Source organism: Saccostrea echinata, unplaced genomic scaffold (assembly GCF_033153115.1).
Source record: "Saccostrea echinata isolate AGI-Se365-2 ecotype Australia unplaced genomic scaffold, CSIRO_AGI_Sech_v1 ptg000019l, whole genome shotgun sequence".
Lineage (NCBI taxonomy): Eukaryota > Metazoa > Mollusca > Bivalvia > Ostreida > Ostreidae > Saccostrea > Saccostrea echinata.
Window position 1 is genome coordinate 3,838,058 of NW_026889768.1, and position 21,082 is coordinate 3,859,139.

At 34.5% G+C, this 21,082-nt stretch overlaps 1 protein-coding gene across 1 annotated transcript; it reads left to right on the forward strand.

The window, feature by feature from the left end:
• The first annotated feature begins 1,343 nt into the window (after window positions 1–1,343).
• Window positions 1,344–3,989, forward strand: LOC133189594 (growth arrest and DNA damage-inducible protein GADD45 beta-like). Its single transcript, XM_061324979.1, has 6 exons — window positions 1,344–1,478; window positions 2,686–2,790; window positions 2,939–3,062; window positions 3,172–3,267; window positions 3,389–3,538; window positions 3,657–3,989. Exons 1-5 carry the CDS (start codon window positions 1,432–1,434, stop codon window positions 3,512–3,514), a joined length of 498 nt encoding a protein of 165 aa, XP_061180963.1. The 5' UTR covers window positions 1,344–1,431; the 3' UTR covers window positions 3,515–3,538; window positions 3,657–3,989.
• Window positions 3,990–21,082: the final 17,093 nt, after the last annotated feature.

Consider the following 21,082-nt stretch of genomic DNA (forward strand, 5'->3'; position numbering starts at 1 on the left):
AAGTTATGGGCAAGGTTAAAGATTTTGCGGACAAACAGACAGCTAGACGGACGGATAGGGCAAAAGCTATCTACCCCCGAATCTTCGATTGCGGCATAAAAAAAACTTTGTAAGGCTAAGGACACGTATTGGTAAACCCATTTGTTTTACTGGTAGTCACATGACTTTACGTGAGTAGAAAACGTGTAAAATAAGACTACTGACTGTGAATGATAGTGAGTAAATTAGAAACCCCCACAATAACCTCGTCAGAAGTCATTACTCTTATACACAGTTTCTGTGTCAGTTGACACTACAGCAAGAGTGAGTACAAATCAGGTGATGCACGGGCTTCTTCGTCATTTGTACAAACTCAAAATGATGCTCAATATCTAGTTGATGTAATCAAGGACTGTGTACCCCGAAAAAGTGGGATAAAGGTGACTTACAAGTGATAAATGTTACATTTATAATTTACCATTCCTTATAATTTTATCATAATTATTAGAACTAGTAAGCTTTAAAAAAAATCATTACATTGCTCATTTTAAGTTCACAGTTTACACAATTTAAAACGATATTTCCAAATGTGATATTTCACATTTACAGAATATGTATGTAAAATAAATTCTGTTATAATGTTATTACATATACACCTTTACTTATCTTTTACGTCTTCAAAAATATCCCTTTAAAAAAATTCACAATTTCTATTCACAGAAACCAGGGAGTTTTTTTTCCTAATTTATATTTGGATCCTCCCTCCCTCCCCCCCCCCCCCAACCTTCCTGGAGGCCTGCTATTTTTGAAATTAAAAAAACATTTGAAATGTTTTACAACGTTAAACATAATGAATAATTAATTAAAAAAAAATAAAACCAAAAAATCCAATAAACCTCTATGAATTTAAGCCTTCCCGTGTCATTCATTAAATGTGATTTACACAATGTGTTTTCAGTGGTGTCACGGGTGAAAATCCAGTGCTAGGAGCATGTGACTTTGACAGAAGAAAACACCCAGCCTATATTTATATGTAATAGAAATCTATAATTAGAACGTTAGTCATGTAATGGCCATGTTCTATATTTGGAACATTTCACAAATTAAGACCTTGCAGATATTCTTCTACAGAAAAAGTTCTTCTATTTATGTTTACCAGTCATAAGTATATAAACAAAACACAGCTGATGTTTATCCTTACGCAATTGTCCTTTATCCTGATCAAGGATTAGCGCACTGGATCGTCAGTTGAAAAATAGGAACATCCTAGGTGATCGACCAATCGAAGAGCTCGATCCAGAGTCAGGGATAACCACATGACTAATCCGGATTACGACATACCACATACCTTACACGAATTCTCCGTAGTAAAGACGTTCTAAACACAGCAGTTCTTGCAGACTTTCTTTTGTGAATAATTTCAAAGTGAAGATTCTTTTTAGAGGAGACGAAATGACATTGACGGAACAGAAAGATTCGGTGGAGCAGTGCAGCGAGGAGTAAGTATCTATAATGATTTTTACTCAAAATTCTGAATTCCTGGCATAATTGTTGAATTTCTGGACAAACTCGTCTACAAGCAGTTTGAATTTCAATGCAACTACATGAACTTTCTTGTTTAAAAGTTGCAGAACTTATGCAATTTTAATTTTCACTATAGCATATATCGTATGTATATCTTCCATGTAATTGCGTCACCAATACGTCTACGTACGTATGTTCTTTGCTCAAGGTGAAAATGGTCAGCATGACTTTATTCAATGATAGTCATTAGATGATAGATAAAAGCATTGTTTAATGTACTGTAAATTGTTGTAAAAACGTGAATGAGAGACTATCTGATAGTCTGTTGGTTAAATTCTCAGAACAGCTGGGCTAAATATACACAGTAAAAATGTATTTAAATAGTTTTGGCTGCATTTTGTCACACGATGAGTAGCTAGCTATAGAGATGCGTCAGTCCTGGGATTATTGCCAGTCTTATTATTCTGCCTCAATCAATACTTCACAAACTAGGACGATCATTTCTATATTTAGTAAGGACGTGACAGACTGGAGATTGGGGACGTTATATATATTTTAAGTTTGTTTGGTACGTTTCCTTATATGGAATTAGAACATTATCATTGGAATGCCAATTTTTGATACTTGGTCGCAGCACTGTAAAGCATACCTTTACTTTGTGCAGGATAAAATTTGTAAATTAAAAATTGTGTGGTTAACCATCGTTTTAACTATTAAATTTCACAACCGCTCAACCTACTGAATTTCCAACATAGTAATAGATCTGAATATCATTGTTGAGTAAATTATACATGTATGTCATATGCATTTTTATTTCATTTTTAAAAAATATTATGCTTAAAAATTTATTTTCAATATTGATCTTGACCTATTTAACTTACGTGACGACCAAGTTATGTTTACTAAAAGTAACTGTAAAATTAACTTCCTATTTGTTGATAAAACTTATTTGATTGGCGGTCGACAAACAGAGGAACACGCGAATTTTCTATTAAACTTGAAATTTGTTTATGTTTTTGCATTAATTAACAAGATATAACGAAGTGAAATTAATGTAGAGCATACATGTAATACTCATGTATTTTATCACAGGGTATGAATTTTGTTTGGAATTAACTTGAATTACTGATGAAGATAATTTTGATGTATTTAGGTCTATAAGCGGACTTTCTGATCTTGTAGAAGCTGTGTAAAAGCCTGCCCTGGTGTGCTTGAAGTCTTTAGGAATGCAGCCCAACAGGAAAGGGTCCTCAATGGAGTCCATAAATGTGCGGCCATTTTGGAGAGGTAATTATTTGCCGTCGCTCATGCACCTGAAGCATACAGCTTTATGTTATTTGCAGCATGCAAATTTTGTACCATGTAATATTATGTTATGGAAAAAAATGAAAAAATATAAAAAATTATTTTTAAAAAAGTTTTTGTTCGATTACAGAGACCCGGATGCGGTGATGTTATGTATTTTACCTCAGCCGCCAGAAGATGCTGACGTCACTATTAACATAGAACAAACACTTATTGAAGCACATTGCTGGGAAAATGGCATAAGAGTAATGAAGGTAACAAAATTGTAATAGCAAAGTAGTTTTATTAATTGCCAAGACAATTATCCAGCTACAATTATTACAATTAAAATTTATTATAATGTAAATGAATTATTACTTCCAGGTGGACTGTGCAAAGAAATTAGAGATGTTAATTCTCGACCATACACAGCCGACTGACCATTCATTGAATTCTGATTTCTCCTGTGTGCTGGTTCTAGTAAGTAGTATACATTTGTTAATTTCTTAGAATTAAAGAAATATTTCCAAGTGCACACAGGATATCCATTTCAGGAAAACCTTTAAACGTACGTAAAATTTGATGCTTTTTGCTTTAACAGTTTCCCAAAACTGACGTCATCGACTCCCCTGCCGCAGAGAAAGAGTGGAAGTTGATTGATAACTTCTTCAAGAAAATGCTCATGCATGGGGTGCCACATTGGCACGTCATTGAGTTACCTGGATGATGCATTCTACCTCATAATTAAACAGTAAGTTTGAAATAATTAAAGCAATATGTTCAATACCAGAATTTTATCGAGTGGTAATAAAAGTAATTTGTATGGAATGAAAGCATTATCTTATTATTATTTTTTTTTTTTTTTACAGTTTGTTTTTGATTCATTATTGCACCAAAACCGTACAATGAAATGGGAATGTGATGGCCCAGTACAGTCTTCACGAAGTTTGTGAAAGTGAAAAAAAGGCGTTTGAGACATGTACGCATGCCCCGTGAGCATGATCTAGCTTTCCCCGGAAGTGAAGTGCACGTGAATTCGATGAAGATGGAACTTCTTGGAACGTTTATGGTTATGGTGTTGAAATCATCATTGTTAGAATTTAAAAGACTTTATTGAATGTAATTTTTCAATATAATAAGTCTATGAATTTGTACATAAGCTTGTGATAAAGAATAGGATAATAAAAAAAAATGTAACATAATTGTGTTACTTTTTGATATGGTCTATTTATTTGTGGAAATATTTACTGATGGGGTTGTGCATTCCTATCTGAAACAACCCGAAGTCTACTGTAGTTACCAAAAACAAACTTTTTTGATGCGTTAAGTGTTTATAGGAATTGATAACCACGTGAGAGTTGATAAATGAAAAATCTGAAATATTCTTGAGTTCGCAAGGTAAAAAGTATACAGGCTGACGTTACGCACGGTGTTGGTGTCACATTTGGTAACGTTATAAATGACGTTTAACGTCACGTAAACGGGACGTAAAAATTACTCATATCAATCAGCGACTTAGTAAAACTTTCATAAAGGTTTAACTGCATACTGAAGAGTTCTAATCCATATGTTTTATGAATTTAAAGTGATCTGCCCTTTTATGTAAGTTGGAATAAATGGAAATCTTCAGTAAATGACACAATTTGAAATAAAATGAAAGTAATATTGACCAAAAAAACCCTGAATACATTAATTGCATGTACGTAAACATGAGCGAATACTTCATTTTCTTTAAACATCTTTATATATTTTTTCTTGGTGAATGTTGTAGCTAGGTACTAGTACCCTTGTTGAAATTGAAGTATCTACACGTTTATATAAAAGATCTCAAAGTAAAAAAAAACGTTTTCATTAGAATTTAGAGTTCCCTTAAATCCATTTCTATGTTAAAAGTAAAAAAATAAAATAAAATGAAAAGAAACTGGAAGTTTAATGAGTGAATATGTTTATTATGTAGCGTGAAAAACGTTCATGTCAAAAACAGGCAAAACTGTTCTTTACCGTATTAATTAACTTTCTTTAAATTTGTTAAAAATACAGGTTTGAAATCAATTCTAAAAAATATTTAGATGCCATTTAATATCAATTTAGTGTGTTAACACGCACAAATCGACGCATTCCAGGATATCTTCATTTTCCTCTTCGGTTAGGTGAAGAATTTCGTTTTGTATAGATACATTTTGGCATATAAACAGTACAGATGCACTTGGAACCATGGCTACTGGGCGTTTTATTAGCCTATAGTCCAAGATTGAGTTTTCCTTTTTAGCAAAAATATTTTCCGTGGATGACTGTTGACCCTGCAACAAACGATCCACCCCACTTGTCTGTTTTGGCTTTCCGTAGAGTTTTGCTCTTTGATGTGGCTTGTAAAAGATAAAAGTCATTGTCGTCATCCCCTGTGCACAGAACAGCAAACACTGTTCCTTCAGTAATAAAATCTGAGAGTGTTTCTGCCTCGGTATATTCTTCCTCAGAAATGTCAGGATCCTGATGTGTAGATTCGCTATTCGACTTCATTTTCATTTCTTTGGAAAGTCCAACTTGAGGTAAATTTTCACACTTTTCCCCTTCTAGACAACTGTCGCAGTAACACGACATATTACGTTATATGATTTTCCCGTCTTTAGATGTTTCTGCTCGATGTACGGCTCGAATTCCTTTAATTGGCTGAAAGTTCTCTTCAAACCTCGGGATTTCTTCAATATATCGAAATATTCTTCTTTTGCAGGCATGAGATCGCGGTGTCCTGAGATTCGCCTCTGCAAAATTAAATAAATCAAGCGCAGATCTTATTTGAGCTTTCCCGCGGATAACGGCCATATCAGCTTGGTTCTTAAGCAAACCTCCCGCTGCATCCTGTGGTCCTTTACCATGGCTACTTTCAAAATAATTTCGTATCATTTTCTGATATCCAAGCTCGTCAACGGAATGAACGAGATTTCCCAAACAGTTCCTACTTTTATATTGGCTTTGACATCCGTCACAAAACTCATGCATTGTAGAGAGCGGGTAATTGATGGACTGCAAATATTCAGATATCAATTTCTGAACACATTTAACAAAATGATGGTCGTGCTTTTCGTCAGGAGAAATAAGAAAAAAATGTTCACAAATAATATAAGGGTCATCGGGGGTGCTCGATACACCGTCAACTTCTAAAATAGCATGTCTATAAATCAGTGAAATGTGAATGGAAACCTCAGTTCGTTGAAAATAGTTTGACTGGATTTCAATCTGCTCACTACATCGGTAGTTTTCCGAGAAATCATGAACTGTTAAACATTCGTTTTCCGGTAAGTTTTCGGCAAGATTTTTCAGCTGATCCGTTTGCCATTTGGCCCTGAAATGATGACCTGGGAAAAACCCCAACACCTTCTTAAAATACTTTATCATCTCACCGGACTTTGTTATTTTGTCTACCAATGTCAGTTTCTTCTTGGTGCCATTTTTTGTTTTGATGTCAACATACTCGAATTTTTTCCAGTTTACATCTGGCGAATCGTCAGACATATCTAATTCAGCGTCACAAAATTTCAGCAAATGAACACCGCATTTTTCACAGCTTCTTTCTAAACAGTCTTTCAAATGTAAATTTCCATCCTCCGTATGGCACATCGTATCTTCACATAATTCCGAAATTGTTTTGTAAACCTTAAATGTGTTTTCGTCCAGCAACCCATCGTTTGCCAACTGATTTCTACGTGCCTTGAAAGCGTTGAACAAAAACTTGCTCTCTAGATGATACCTGCAGCAGCATGTTGTTCTATCCTTTTTCCTTGCAGATCGGACAAAATATGGCTTACATTTTTCAAATGTTCTCTGTGAAATCTGAATTTCAGGATAATGTTGGTTAAAAGACATGAACAGTTCACTCTGTGTTTTTTCTAGAATTTGAATAGCATGGCTACAGAAGTTTTTGGACCTATTCGGACACGCTTGACATCAGTTTTATTTCCAGTGTGCCGCGAATTTTCAGGTAGACACCAAAAATCATATATTGTTTTTTGAACTTCTTCAGTTAGTTTATCTGACCTTGTTTTCCTTTTTGTAAACTCAAAGGATGATTGTTCTGAATGCAAAACTCGTTGTCGGATTCGAACACCCTTTGAGATCCTTCTAACTGGCATTCCGAGTTTTCTCGCAAGGTCAACTTTGGCCCTAGATTTTTGAACTAATGGTCCTGATACAGATGCAGCTAGAATGTCGACGACTTCCCGCGACTTATCACTCCTCTTAAATTTCACCGAATTCAAGAAAGATTTCACATCCTGTATAACCGATTCATTCATTTCCAATTCTTTGCGTTCTTCCGGTGATGGTACAACCTTTCTACGCTGTAGTTCCTTAACCGTGGGTGATTTCTTTGAGGACAAGTACGCCTTTACAGTTGCAATACGTTTTAGAGGTGTCCTAGGAAGAGCTTCCTTTAACTTTCTTATTGCACGGGATTTGCTCATTTTATTTTGAAATATTTGTTGTTCCTCTTGTGTGAGCGGAAGATTGTGTTGCTTGAGTATTTTTTTCTTTTCTCGCCATCGTCTTTGTTTCTCTGTGTTTTTCTTGCGTTTTTCTTCCTTCTTTAATTTCTCTTGAATCTGTTTACTCTTAAGGACTGCCCTACTTTTCCGCTTTCTTTCTGTAGCTTGTTGTCTTTTTTCACGTTCTTCCTCTTTTTTCCGAGCAAGCCTCTCTCTCTGCTGCCTCTTCTTTACAGCAGCTATAGATTGAGACAACTCCTTTGCTGGTCTCAATAATTTTTGTTTTTGTTTCCATTTTCTCTTTTGTTCTCTGCGTATTTCCTCTCTCTTTTCTTTGATCGTTGAGCAATTTGACATACCTGTACCAATATATGATACAAATTTTATAATTTATATGTAAACTAATATATTAAGGAACGATAAAAATAGTTATCATACAATATATCTATACATATGTCATCCAATAAGGAATGAAATTTGAATTTATTATTGAATGTTTCATAGACAACATAATGGCTGGGGGTCCTCTTTTAGGTACATGTGAAACAATATCATTTAAGATTACCCCACCCCCCAACAAGGGGAAAAAATAAGGAATACTTTTAGATCAATTTTGTTTAGAGCCAAGAAGATTAAATTTACCAAATATGTTTAGAAAAAAAATAAGGGTTTTTTTATTCTTTTTTTTTTAATTCTTTAAAAAAAAAATGTAATCCTTAATTTTAATGTATAATATCTATGCTATCCAATCCAAAGAGCCGTAGGCACACCTGTCGCGGATTAAAATGGGGTCTCTGAGGAGACTTCACCCCGAAATATTTTAATGTAAAAGACTGAATAAAAAAGAGAGAGAAACTATTTTCTTCCCTTTACTAATGCATGTTTTTGAATGATAATAATATACTTTATTTCCAAAACATTTTTTGTTCTCGTCGAATTTTTCTGTCCTAAAAATTGTCTTAATTTGATACTTTTTACCCCCCTCCCTTAACTTTTTAAAGCCGATTCTGCATCTCTGTATATCGTACTGAATCGAACGGGACGGGAGCGTTGCTAGCAATTCAACATTGATAACACCATTTCTTTTTCTTAAAACACACTGAAGAATTAGTATATAGGCCTTAGTTTTGTCGACATGAAAAATTGCGCTGGTATGCATAATATATTGTTGTTTTAAATTGATTACCTTTTAATGAAAGCTATACATGTATTTCTTTGATTCGCTCCCTTCATATTGTCTATGACAACTGTATACAATAACCCCTTATAAACTGTTCATTTGCCACAATTCAGCAAAAACATACATTTATATCTAATGTAATCAAATTCATATTTGATTTAGATAGCAGAAATTTTCGGTATTTGAATTCAATTTGCCGACGGTAATTGGCAATATAAAAAAAAAATATGCATACCACGTATTGTTCCGATTTTTTAAAATTTAAAGTTTGTCCCATATCGTTATCTGTTTATAATCATACTGTATACGTAACATGTGCGTCATTCCAAGGGCGGATCCAGAGGAGTGGTCAGAACCCCCCACCCACCCACCACCACCACCTCCATCTTTTTGCAGACAAAACTACACTTGAGAAATGAACAAAAGCCTTCATAAAAATTAGTATGTACTGATGAATTGTAAGTCTTAAAACTTTCCCATGTCTCCCAAAGAGGAAAAGGAAATGTAAATGGGATGTAGACTGTAAAAACTGTCTAAGCAGTCAGGTTGTGAATTCCCTCTACCCCCCCCCCCCCCTCCCCCTTTCATTTTGTGCATCCCCTCCATTTACAATTTTCTGGGTTTAACAATGAATGTGTTGATGTGTCTTAATTAAGGTGAATCTAAACCGTGAACATCTGCGCTTTTTTGTCGCGAGATGTCATAAGTGCAGATCACGTCAAAATCCTGTAGATAGACAAATTAGTAGAACAATTAAACTTCTTCATTAATTCATTGAATATCATTTCTGTTGCAAAACAAAGGAACAGGAAAGTCTAATATGGGTATAATTTTTAGAGAATAAAGAGTTTTTTTGAAAACTTATCAAGTGTTTGAAATAATTGTTTTCAAAGAGTACGAGTTCGGTACCATAGCATTTAAAATCACAGAAAAAACATTAGAAACACTGTCGAGGACATTTGAGTAGACAGAGATTCAGTTAGAATTTCGTATCATATTTTGAGACAAAAAACGTTTTGGAACCAATTAATAAAAAGCATAGTAGGAGATTATAGACCATGAGTAAAATAATAGGAATTGAAATATAAATAAGTCTTATAAACTTGGACTAAATAGGGCTAGTTTATATTATGAGACGCCATGAAACCGTGAAAGATTTCCTGTGACGGACAAGTAAAAACATGCGAAATTCCACATGAGCTATTTTTATGCATTGAAATTCATAAAATAATGTTTAAGCAGATCCTTGATACACTCCTTTCAGAATTAAATTGCATATTTTTTCTGAAATTTATACGACGGACTAAAAAAATCAAACAGTAAGGGTTATATGGAATCACAATGTTTAAAAAAAAACATAACGTGACATAGGGGTTTTATATGATATGAGTTTCAAATAAATGCTAAAACGTTTGAAAAGGATTTAAAAATGAACCTAAAATTTTTCAAGAACTCTTGTAAGCATCTGTTTTTGATAGATATTTGTGTAAATCAAATTTCCAGTACTTTAAAAATATACAACACATCTCCATAAACACCCTTACCTGATCAAACTTTGAATTTATCCCCTCTTTTTTTTCCGAAGTCTACCTTCTATCTTCATGCGTTAAAGGGCGTATTCACTCAGATCTAACGATTTTTACGTCAAATTACTTATGATGTCATAAAGACGATGCTTTTTCCCGCCGACTGATATAAAAACTATCAATATTACAATTTTATAAATCGCTCATATATGTATTACAATTTTGAGTATATGCCTCAAACGTTACCAGTCTACATGTGTGTCTATGCATAAATATCAAAGGTATTAATATCTTAATGTAGATAAAATAAAAAATAATGACATATTTCCGAGTTTCAAAAGATTTTCTAATTTATTTTGAAGCAAAGTACTCAAGAGGTATTATTTATTTACACAATTATAGAGTAATGCATGCCGATATTCTCATTAGAAGGAAAATCAATTCAAAGCGTCACCAACACAGTGCGTAACGTCACCTAGATTTTATCAAATCAATGAACAAATAACAATCTAGACTGTATGTCTCCGTAATTTCCCTTCGTCTTCCATGCATTTGTTGGGACCAAAGTAACAAGAGGCCCATGGGCCACAACGCTCACCTGAGTCACCTTTTTCATCAGCGGATTCCCCCTCCCCCTTATATTCCTATGTAAAACTTTGTTCGCCCATTGTGGGCGCACCCTACCCTCAAAGTCATAATTTGAACAAACTTTAATCTACACTACCGGAGGATGCTGTCGCCCGTGTGGCACAGTGGTTAGAGCGTCTGCTCTAGAGTCGCGAAGTAAGGAGTTAATCCTTACGTCGCGGGTTCGAATCCCGCTGTGGGACGTGGAGACCGGTCCTTCGGATGAGACCGTATAAACCGAGGTCCCGTGTCGCAGTAGGTGCTGGCACGAAAAAGATCCCTCACTGCTCAATGGCCGTGAGTGCCGAGTATAGGACAAAATTTGCAGCTCTCCACCGGCAAGTGGTGGCGTCTCCATATGAGTGAAAAATTCTCGAGAGGGACGTTAAACAACATTCAAACAAAACCGGAAGATGCTTCCATATAAACATGACTAAACATGGCTTTGCTGCTCTTGAGAAGATTTTTAAAGATTTTTCCTATATCCGTGGATCGCCCATTGTGGCCCCGTCCTTCCACCGGGGAAATGATTTTAACAAACTTGAATCTACTCTACCTAAGGAAGTTTCTAAATAAATATGACTAATCATGGCTTTGTTGTTCTTAAGAAGAAGATTTCGAGAGGACTTTATTTTTGTGTAATTACGCGAGACGAAAATTTCATCCTTACGTATATTTTATACTAAAAGATTTTTATATATACAATAATAATCAGAATTCGTAAACATTTATCTTGCTTATAAATAATACATAACCATCTCTCGAAAATTACGTGTCGCGAAAATTTGATGATTTCTCCAAATGAAGAAACAGTGTTCAACCTCACAAATCCTACATACAAATTAATCTTGAGCAGGGCAATAACACAGATCCTACATACAATACAAATTAATCCTAAGCAGGGCAATAACAGAGATCCTCGGAAATAGCAGAGGTGCCTCTAAAGCACGTCTAATAACAAGTCATCCCAGTCAACTTCGAAGCAGCTGGAATCGTTAAGATATCCAACACTGCTTAACTATTCAAAAGACGGGATATGAAAATTTAAGTTTAACTTCTGCTTAAAATCCAATCACTACTTTATATCCAGACTAGTAATAATAAGAAGAAGTGGAGTAGCAGTTTAAAGATCGAACACTTTTGATTTGTATTAATTGATTAAATTGTAAATTTACAATTTAATCAATTAATATAAACCAAATGCATTCGACCTTTGGAACTTCAAGGTATATTATGCTCTTCGCTTAAGAAAGATATATAATCTTTGACGTTATACTGCTACCCCACAAAAACACGGACCATTGGAATTACCAAAAGCGGTCCCCCTAATGACGTCTAAAATCTGAATTAGTTTTTTTTCTCTATATTGATCGTATTTGACATGATTAAGCAATCGGGTATTTTGTTCGGGAAAAAGTGAAAGTTAATTCATATTAGTAACGTAAGTTTAGAAGAATCTTTAAAAATTGATAAATAATGTACAGTAAACATACGTATTCATGTAGCATACTTTTGGCCAAGAAACAATTGGTCACCTGATGATCATAGAAAGTACGTTTGGATAATTGACAATGGCTAGTAAGGAAGTCTCTGTGTGGTAAGTGGATTCAATGATACTTCAAAACGTGTCATACACTCAAATAATTTCGTTCAGCATTTAAAAGATAAGCATCGAAGTGTCCAACAATAAAAATTTTACTTACATCAGTACTAATGGCTTATTCAAAATAAATTCAATATCAAAGTAAAATTAATGAGTTATGTGGTCGATATTATGTGTTATTAAACCGTTATTAAAGTATTTTAGATGAAAAATAATTAATTCAACCCAAATACATTGTACCTTGACAACAGATACCAGCTGATATGATCTTTGACGTAAACTTTCATTATGCCTGAATCTATTATTTTCACACTTCGTATCAGCAAATAAACATTAAAATGAATTCAATGGGGAAAGTGTGACCCAGGAAAGAAAAGCATCACAGACCCATAGCAAGGGTATCCAAAAGGGGGAGCCCCCCCCCCCCCCAAGTTGAAAATAGCATAAACTGTCCAAACTCGGGGGTGGGGTGGGGAGCTGCATCATATAGTTCCGACTTTGTAAATTATGCTGACAAAGAGGAATAACTCTCATATGTACGTGTTCTTTTATCACGACTGCCCGCTAGGCAAGTCATTGACAAGTCACGACTTTATTTTTATGTTTGAGAATTGTAAAGAAAAATATCCCGCACAATTCTTTTTGTTTATATTCCATCATATATGTAGGAAGTATGAAATATTTATTAAAGTTATATACGGCGTATTTTTTATAAGTTCAGACTAACTAAAATTAAAAAGATCTTTCTATTTGTTTTATTACTTTATATAAAGGTAGAACTTTCCTGTAAATTACACATTTTAAATCAATCACGTTTCAAAGATATTAGAAATTCAAAACAATAACCGATTTATTTACCGACTCCGCCATTTAATTAATAGACACAGTTTAAAATCAATTTAACTATGGAAACATGTGGTTATTCAAGTTCAAAATCGGTGAACATTTTAATTTGAACGTAAATAACATATATCATGTTTATCTACGCTCAATTTTTTTTTTTTAGCTCAGATAGGCCATATATAACTTTACTATGAAAAAATTCTAATGCATATATTCTTTCTTGCTTTTTCAGGAATTCCTTGTGTTTACTTTAGGAATGACTCTAATTCTTGGCCAAATTATTCGAGTATAACCTGGTTTGGGTCAGTTTGGGTCCGCGAAGCGGATTATACAACAGCGTAAACTGACCCAAACCAGGTTATACTCGAATAATTTGGCCAAGAATTAGAGTCATTCCTTATAATTTAATTTTAAAATCTTTAAATAACTATGGGTGTGAAATTTCGTTGCTTTTTATTAGTTCAAATTTGCCGCTCAATAATACAACATAGTAACGGAAGTGAGGGGAGGTAAAAACTGATACATAGGCCTAGCAGCCTTGTTTGTTTACATGTGGTAAGATCGAATTATTTGAAGTTAAAGGTACATTTATTAAATCTGGAATTTTCCATGAATCCCGAGGACTGGAAATGAGAGGATTGTATGGATACAGATGATTCAGCTGGTTGTCAGGGGTGTGTGTCCCCAAACCAGGTTATACAGAAATAATCTGTGTTCCTTTTTGGATATTAACCAATCAGAGGCTAGAATACAAACAAAATTAAATTATATGCAATTGTAATAATATTTATCGAAAAGTTTTACGTTGGAATATTTTTATTAGAACAAAACCATGTAAGAAAGGAGATGGGATTGGGAAACTCCATGCTCAGCCAATGACTTCCCCGATGGTTCTAAGAGAGTTAAGGAGGAATTCATTAACTTGAAGGCATTGTACGTAGAAAACTATACAATTTTTAATTATTGAAGCTAGGAATGTCAAAAAGTAGTTCCAACCGATGTTGCATAGATAAAGCATTACCCGTTGCATTATTCACAGGGTATAATCCAATAATATTATGTACGTATATAAAAAGAATTTACTGATTTTCTGCTTCACAGACGAAATAAAAGGTTGTATGACAGGGTTTGTCAGACCAGCGACCGTGGTAATCATGCCAAAGTGCTACACAGTTACTCTCCTTTTGTCCGTTTGGATTGTTGGAATTGAAGTCTCGGATTGTGATTGGTTGTTGAGTTGAGGAATAGATCCATCTGTCTTCCTCAGCTATATCAGAAATCCCTATCCAAAACTGACCACCTAGTATGTCACAGAAAAGAGAAGAATTCGAGGGAAACAACAGTATACAGTTATTTAATATGTGATAAATCAACATACCAGATTGTTATACCTTTAAAAATTTGTTCCTTTATAAATCAATACTAATAAAAGTCTAACATTTCCAATGTTTTACTGAGCGGGCATAAAAAAATCGATGTTTGACCGCGGAGTGAGATATTGGACCTGTCGATGAGATGTTGGACCGCTTACGTCACATACTGGGCGGGGTCAGCTAAATCTCATTTACATTCGTTGGTGTTCGACATACATGTATTTCAAAAAAATAATAATAAAATAAATAAATAAAAGGTATAACAAAACATTTATTGACTGTGTTCTCGGGCAAAATGCGTTTTGTCGATCCCTCGAACCAAACTGTTTGCCTTAGGCCTAACGGCCTCAGGCAAACAGTTTGGTTCTTGGGTCCGACAAAACGCATGTTGCCCTCGAACCCAGTCAATAAATTTTTTATAACATCAAGGAAGCCCTTTACACTTATAAATTTTTTTGGAATTTGAGAAGTTGTATCATATAAAGTTGTACATGTTGAGTTTATTTAGTTTATTTTCAGCTTAACGGACCTGTAATATTTCTTAGGAAAATATGTTCAAAGACAGTGAAGTATCAGTGAACAGAAATCACTGTTGTTAACCCACATTGGAAAAAAAATACATGTAATTGATATTTCCAATTATTCTTCTTTTGGCCCAAAGATAATGTAAATCATTTGCTGTAAATTTCCATTTATTCCATTTTACAACAAGAGGCAGATCACTCTAACTGCACAAAACTACCATGGAATTGGAACTCTTTGGTGAACAGTGCTTATAACTTCTTTAGCAAGTGCAAATTATTTGATTGCAATGTTAGCATTTTTGTAAGAATTAATCTATGCAGTCATTACCCATTCAATTGTTTTTAATTTAAGTCACAGAAAATAGCAGGGTTGCAACCACTACAAGTATTGAAATAACGACTACTATTTAAATAATTATTTCAGTAGTGATAGAGGGTGCACTTCAAAACCAACACTACATTATAACCACTATTGAAATACCGACTACTATTGAAAAAAAATATTAATTGTGAAAATGCATTTCAAAAACAACACTACATTGCATCAACTATTGAAATAACGATCATCTTTAAAATAGCTAATTCAATAGTGGTCGTCATTTCAATAAAACGAGACTGAAACATCCACTGTTAAAATAAATATATTAAGGATATAAAGAGATAGGGTATTTTAAATGTTAACTTGGGAGCATTGACATTATTGGAAAATTACAGTGTGAAGTGAAGGCAATTTTATGGTTGCATTTAAATTTTTTATATAAACTTTGAAAACTCAAAAGAAATGTTTGTTTCAATAGAAAATAATCTTTTGTTATAAAAAGAAAGATACATTTTGGTCTGTTCTCTATTCTTTGATCAAACAGAACCATATTCTCAATAGAAAGTCTATCCACATAGATATTAGTCTTTGATTAGGATTTTAAGTTTTTTTTTTTTTTTTAAATATTGTTTAATGTTATTTTAATAGTGGTTGCAACATAGCAATATACCCGGTGACCTGAACAAATTCAGTCTTCGATTAGGCACTTCGGTTAAATTGATGATTTCCGTGTATTATTACTATAATTCTACAAAAAGGGAAAACATACAATTACATTTCATATCTTAAACTCAATAAAATCCACAGGCACTTGTTTCGTATACGGGACACTCCTACTTATTTTTACCACAAGGCACCGAACTCAATTTCAGGCACCCCCGCTTCAAGCTCGTATTTTGTTAATAAATCAATCATTAACCTACTCTAAAGTGACATCGTTCGCTACGAGAGACTTTTTTCTTGTCAATTAAATCGTTTCGGACGTCTCTGGTCGAGCCTCTTTATTGTAAACCACTCATTTCTTCCTCGAAAATTACCTCGATATAAAATAAGACTTTGAATGGGATACAGAAGCTTCCAGTTGGGGTTATAAATGAAGGATAAAACCAGAGACCTCGGAATGGAATACTCGGAAGTCTCTGGTTTTATCCTATATTTATAACCCCAACCGGAAGTTTTTGTATCCCATTCAAAGTCTTATCAAGAATCGAGGTAAATGAGTGGCTTACAATAAAGAGGCTCGACCAGAGACGTCTGAAACGATTAATTTCAATAATTTGACAAGAAAAAAAGTCTTTCGAAGCGAACAATGTCATTTTAAAGTAGGTTAATGATTGATATATTAACAAAATACGAGCTTGAAGCGGGTATGCCTGAAATTGAGTGAGGTACCTGTACATGCATGTATGTAAATAAAATAAAAGGTATAACAAATCATTTATTGGCTGTGTTCTCGGGCAAATTGCATTTTGTCGACCCTCGAACCAAACTGTTTGACTTCGGCCTATCGGCCTCAGACAAACAGTTTGGTTCTTGTGTCCGACAAAACGCATGTTGCCCTCGAACCCAGTCAATAAATGTATATTAATGGGAGCTGGAACTATTCAAATTAACCACATTCCAAAAATAAAATAATATAAAAAATTTATTGGAATGTACGGCTTCTGCAAGCACCTGTCGCGCCTAAACCCCAGTCATCACCACAGATAATATACACACGGAAGCATATCAGTCAGACAACAAAAGTAGACTAAAGCCTTTATGAAACAAGTTCCTTACATAAAAGTTTACTGTGGTGTTCATTAGTTTTTAAGACACTATATTCGAAATAGGTCTTGGATTGTCTCAGCAACATACAATTCAATCCCTTAATTTTTTCAATTAATAATTGTTTGCATAAAAATCAAAACTAATAAACTTATTCAGGGAATTTATATTCCCTCTTATGAACAAAATCAGAGGATGGAAGACCTGAAAAATATTGATGGAAAAAGGAAGGAACGATTGACTTTGCTCTTTCAAAGTTTGACCTTAAAATTAGAGGTTTTTTTCACTTAGAGAGAATCAGCACCTTACCTTTTAGGCCTACTGTAAAAGTTCAAAAAGAACTAAAGTTATCGTCTGACAATAACTCGTACTTAATGCAGTATATGAACTTCTAACCTTTGTCCTTGACTTTTTTTATCAATCTCCCTTGCAGAGCTGTCGTTCATCGATATAATACAAGTTTGACCTATCCTTACAGAGGAGTAAAACCCTCAAAAATGATTTCATTATGGACACAATTTGTTTGAAATGATATATGGAGATAACGAACGAACAGTTATCAAGCTCAAAAGTCCATTGAAACAAAAATCGGACTCAAAACAAACATGGACCTCTAAAAAACATCAGAGTTGGGATCAGGTGCCATGGAGGAGTAAGCATCCTCTGTCGACCAGTCACACCTGTCATGTGCTCATTGTCATGATCGGACAAACGGAAAAATCCGTAGACTATTCAGTGTTTAAATAATGGCCTAACAATTAGAATGAAAAGCTAATCTTGATTATAATTAAGTCTAAGGAGAGGTTGGGTCAACGTGTTAAAGTTTATTGTAATATTATTTGCTTAGGAAAATATATTTCGGATTTAGTTCTAGAAATTTTAAGCACCTTATTTTCGTTCCAAAATATTATAAAAGACAAACATTTTTTAAAAATTTAAGTATAATTTGAATGCTTGAATTTAACTAAAAGTCACAAAGTGAAGGTCAAAACTGCTGTTTTTAATTTTACATGCCTGGCTTAATTTAAGTTGCTTTTTATATATCGAAATGTGTTTGTGTTCATGAGAATATAAATCTTATTTATTTGGATTTCTCTTCCGGTAAATTGAACACACATGTAATTGTCATAAGTGATATAATTATCAAAAAGCACAAGTAATTTTTATTTTTTATATTCATGTTAAAATGTGTTAATAAAATCTTAAAATAATAAATAAACAACTTCCCAAAATGAAAAATAAAATGTTGGAATGAAAAATAGCAACAATCCACATGAAATAAATAAATAAATAAATAAATAAATAAATAAATAAATAAATAAATAAATAAATAAATAAATAAATAAAGGAACAATTGGTATGAAACACGTCAGTCAAAATACGCCACAACAGTAGATTGCATTTGCAAACAAGGTCATTGTAATGACCATAGAAATTGCTTATGTTTCTATTATTTTTAAAAAGTTTATCTGACCATTAAAAAACTATGAAAGTACTTTTGTATTAAATATTATAAAATTTCTGGTATAATTTTGTTATTCAATTGACCTTTTCAGTTACATTATTTACAGCGATTAACTATTATAGGTGAATAGCAAAGGGGAATAACTTCTTTCAGTAGGCATAAATTGGACAGAGGGTACAGAATTTCAAAATCTGGTAAAACACCCTTGCTTATTACAACTTTATATACTCTATTTGCCTTCTAGATGTCCAGGAGCAGAGAAGAAGATTTTCAAGGAAATAATCCATTTTTTCACTATAAACAATATAGCCCCACCCTAATACCAAAGCCCCTGACCCAGCGGCCAAGATATTCTCAATTTTTGGAAGAGCCACTCTTGCTCATCATAACCTTGCACTTGGTATGTTTCCTTAATAACAAATGGACAGAGAAGAAGATTTTCAAAGAAATAATGCATTTGTATCATATATTCAAAAGTCCCGGGGTAATGAATTTCAAACTTTTTGAAAAGATTCCCTTGCTCGTCATGATCATGCAATTAGTTTTTCTGTTAAATACCCAGGGGCAGAGAAGAAGACCCCCCCCCCCAAAAAAAAAAAAAATTCCACTATATATCTAATAGCCCCCCCCCCCCCTCCCCGACATGAACCCCTTACCCTGGTGCCACAAATTTCACAATTTTGAAAGAGACATCCTTAATCATCATAACCTTGCACTTAGTTTATCTGCTAAATACCCAGGAGCAGAGAAGAAGATTTTCAAAGAATTAATGCAATTTCACCATGTAATCAATAGAGCCCCACCTTAACACAAGAACCCATAACCCAGGGACCAAGATATTCACAATTTTGGAAGAGACCCCTTTGCTCATCCTAACTATATACTAGTATTTGATTTATCTGCTAAATACCTATGTTCTATGCCAAAATTGGTTCAGCGGTTGCAGAGAAGAAGCTGAAAATGTTCAAATGTTAACGCACGACGGACGACGCACGACGACGGATAATCATCGAGTCGCCCGCGTGGCGCAGTGGCTAGGGCGTCTGCTCTAGAGTCGCGGAGTAAGGAGTTGATCCTTTCGTCGCGGCTTCGAATCCCACTGCGGTACGTGGAGACCGGTCCTTCGGATGAGACCGTTTAAACCGAGGTCCCGTGTCGCAGTAGGTGCTGGCACGAAAAAGAATTCCTTTAAAAAATTCTTCTTGATCTCTGAGTATTTAACAGACAAACTAATTGCACGGTTATGCTGAGCATGGATGCCTCTACCAAAATTATGAATTTCATGGCCCTTGGGTCAGGTGTTTAAGTGTTAGGGCGGGATTGATCATACAGTGAAATGCATAAATTCTTTAAAAAAAAATCTTCCTCTCTGGCCCTGGGTAGTTAGCAGACAAACTCATGAAATGGTTATGATAAGCAAGGATACCTCTTCCAAAATTGTGAATTTCGTTGCCCCTGGGTCGGGGTTTTGGTGTTAGGACGAGGCTCTGTTGGTCATAAAGTGAAATGCATATTAAATTCTTTAACAAATCTTCTTCTCTGGCCCTGGGTAGTTAGCGGACAAATTGATTTCATGGTTATGATGAGCGAGGATACTCCTCCAAAAATGTGAAATTCATAGCCCCTGGGTCAGGGGTTTTGGTGTTAGGGTGGGACTCCTTTGTGTATATGGAGAAAATGCATTAATTCTTTGAAAATCTTCTCTACTCCTGAATTTTTGGCAGATAAACTAAGTTCATGGTTATAATAAACTAGGGTGCCTTTTCCAAAGTTGTGAAACATGACCCGTGGGACAGGGGTTCTGATGTAAGGGTGTGGCTCTATTGATCATAAAATGAAAATGTATAAAATCTTTGAAAATCTTCTCTCCTCCCTGTATACTTAGCAGAAAAAAGCAAGTGCGTGGTTATAATAAGCAAGGCTGCCTCTTTCATAATTTTGAAATTCCTGACCCCTTTATCAGGGTTTATGGTGTTTAGGCAGGGCTCTATTGATTATATGGTGAAATTGCATTGATTTAATTTATTGAAAATGTTCTTCTCTGCTTCTGGGCAACTACCAGGCAAACGGAGTACAAAGTTGTAATCAGCAAGGGTTTTTTTAACTAGATTTGTGGACCACTTGGTCAATGAAATATGGAGATAACGAATAGTAATCAAGCTAAAGAAGCAATGAAACAATGCAAATCGGTACCAGAGCAAACACAGTCCTCTGAAAACACCAGAAGTTGGATCAGGTGCCATGGAGGAGTAAGCATCCCCTGTCGACCGGTCACACCCGCCATGATCGAGCAAACAGAAAAAATCCAAACCCTTATTGCCGAACTACAGGAAACCACGTATTATCTTAGAAGAGAAGATTTGGCTACTGTGTATAATGCAAGACGAGTTCTGTGAACCGGGTTTTTGTTGTGAAAACGTCGTTTTTGGCCCCCTGGATGAAAATGAAAACTCTGAAACTTTATTGCATATCACCTATCATATCAAAAGATGAGTTGGTTACTGCTTAAAATAAAAGAGGAGTTTGTGGAAGAAGAAGGTGTGACCTATGGACTTGTGTGATTTTCACCGGTATAACACATCGATTA

What these genes read in the sequence shown, in the direction of transcription:
- LOC133189594 (XM_061324979.1), top strand. Translation starts at nt 1,432, where the DNA reads ATGACATTGACGGAACAGAAAGATTCGGTGGAGCAGTGCAGCGAGGA. An exon ending in ATGGCATAAGAGTAATGAAG is followed by an intron (nt 3,063 to 3,171) that starts GTAACAAAATTG and finishes TATTACTTCCAG; the next exon opens with GTGGACTGTGCAAAGAAATT. An exon ending in TCTCCTGTGTGCTGGTTCTA is followed by an intron (nt 3,268 to 3,388) that starts GTAAGTAGTATA and finishes TTGCTTTAACAG; the next exon opens with TTTCCCAAAACTGACGTCAT.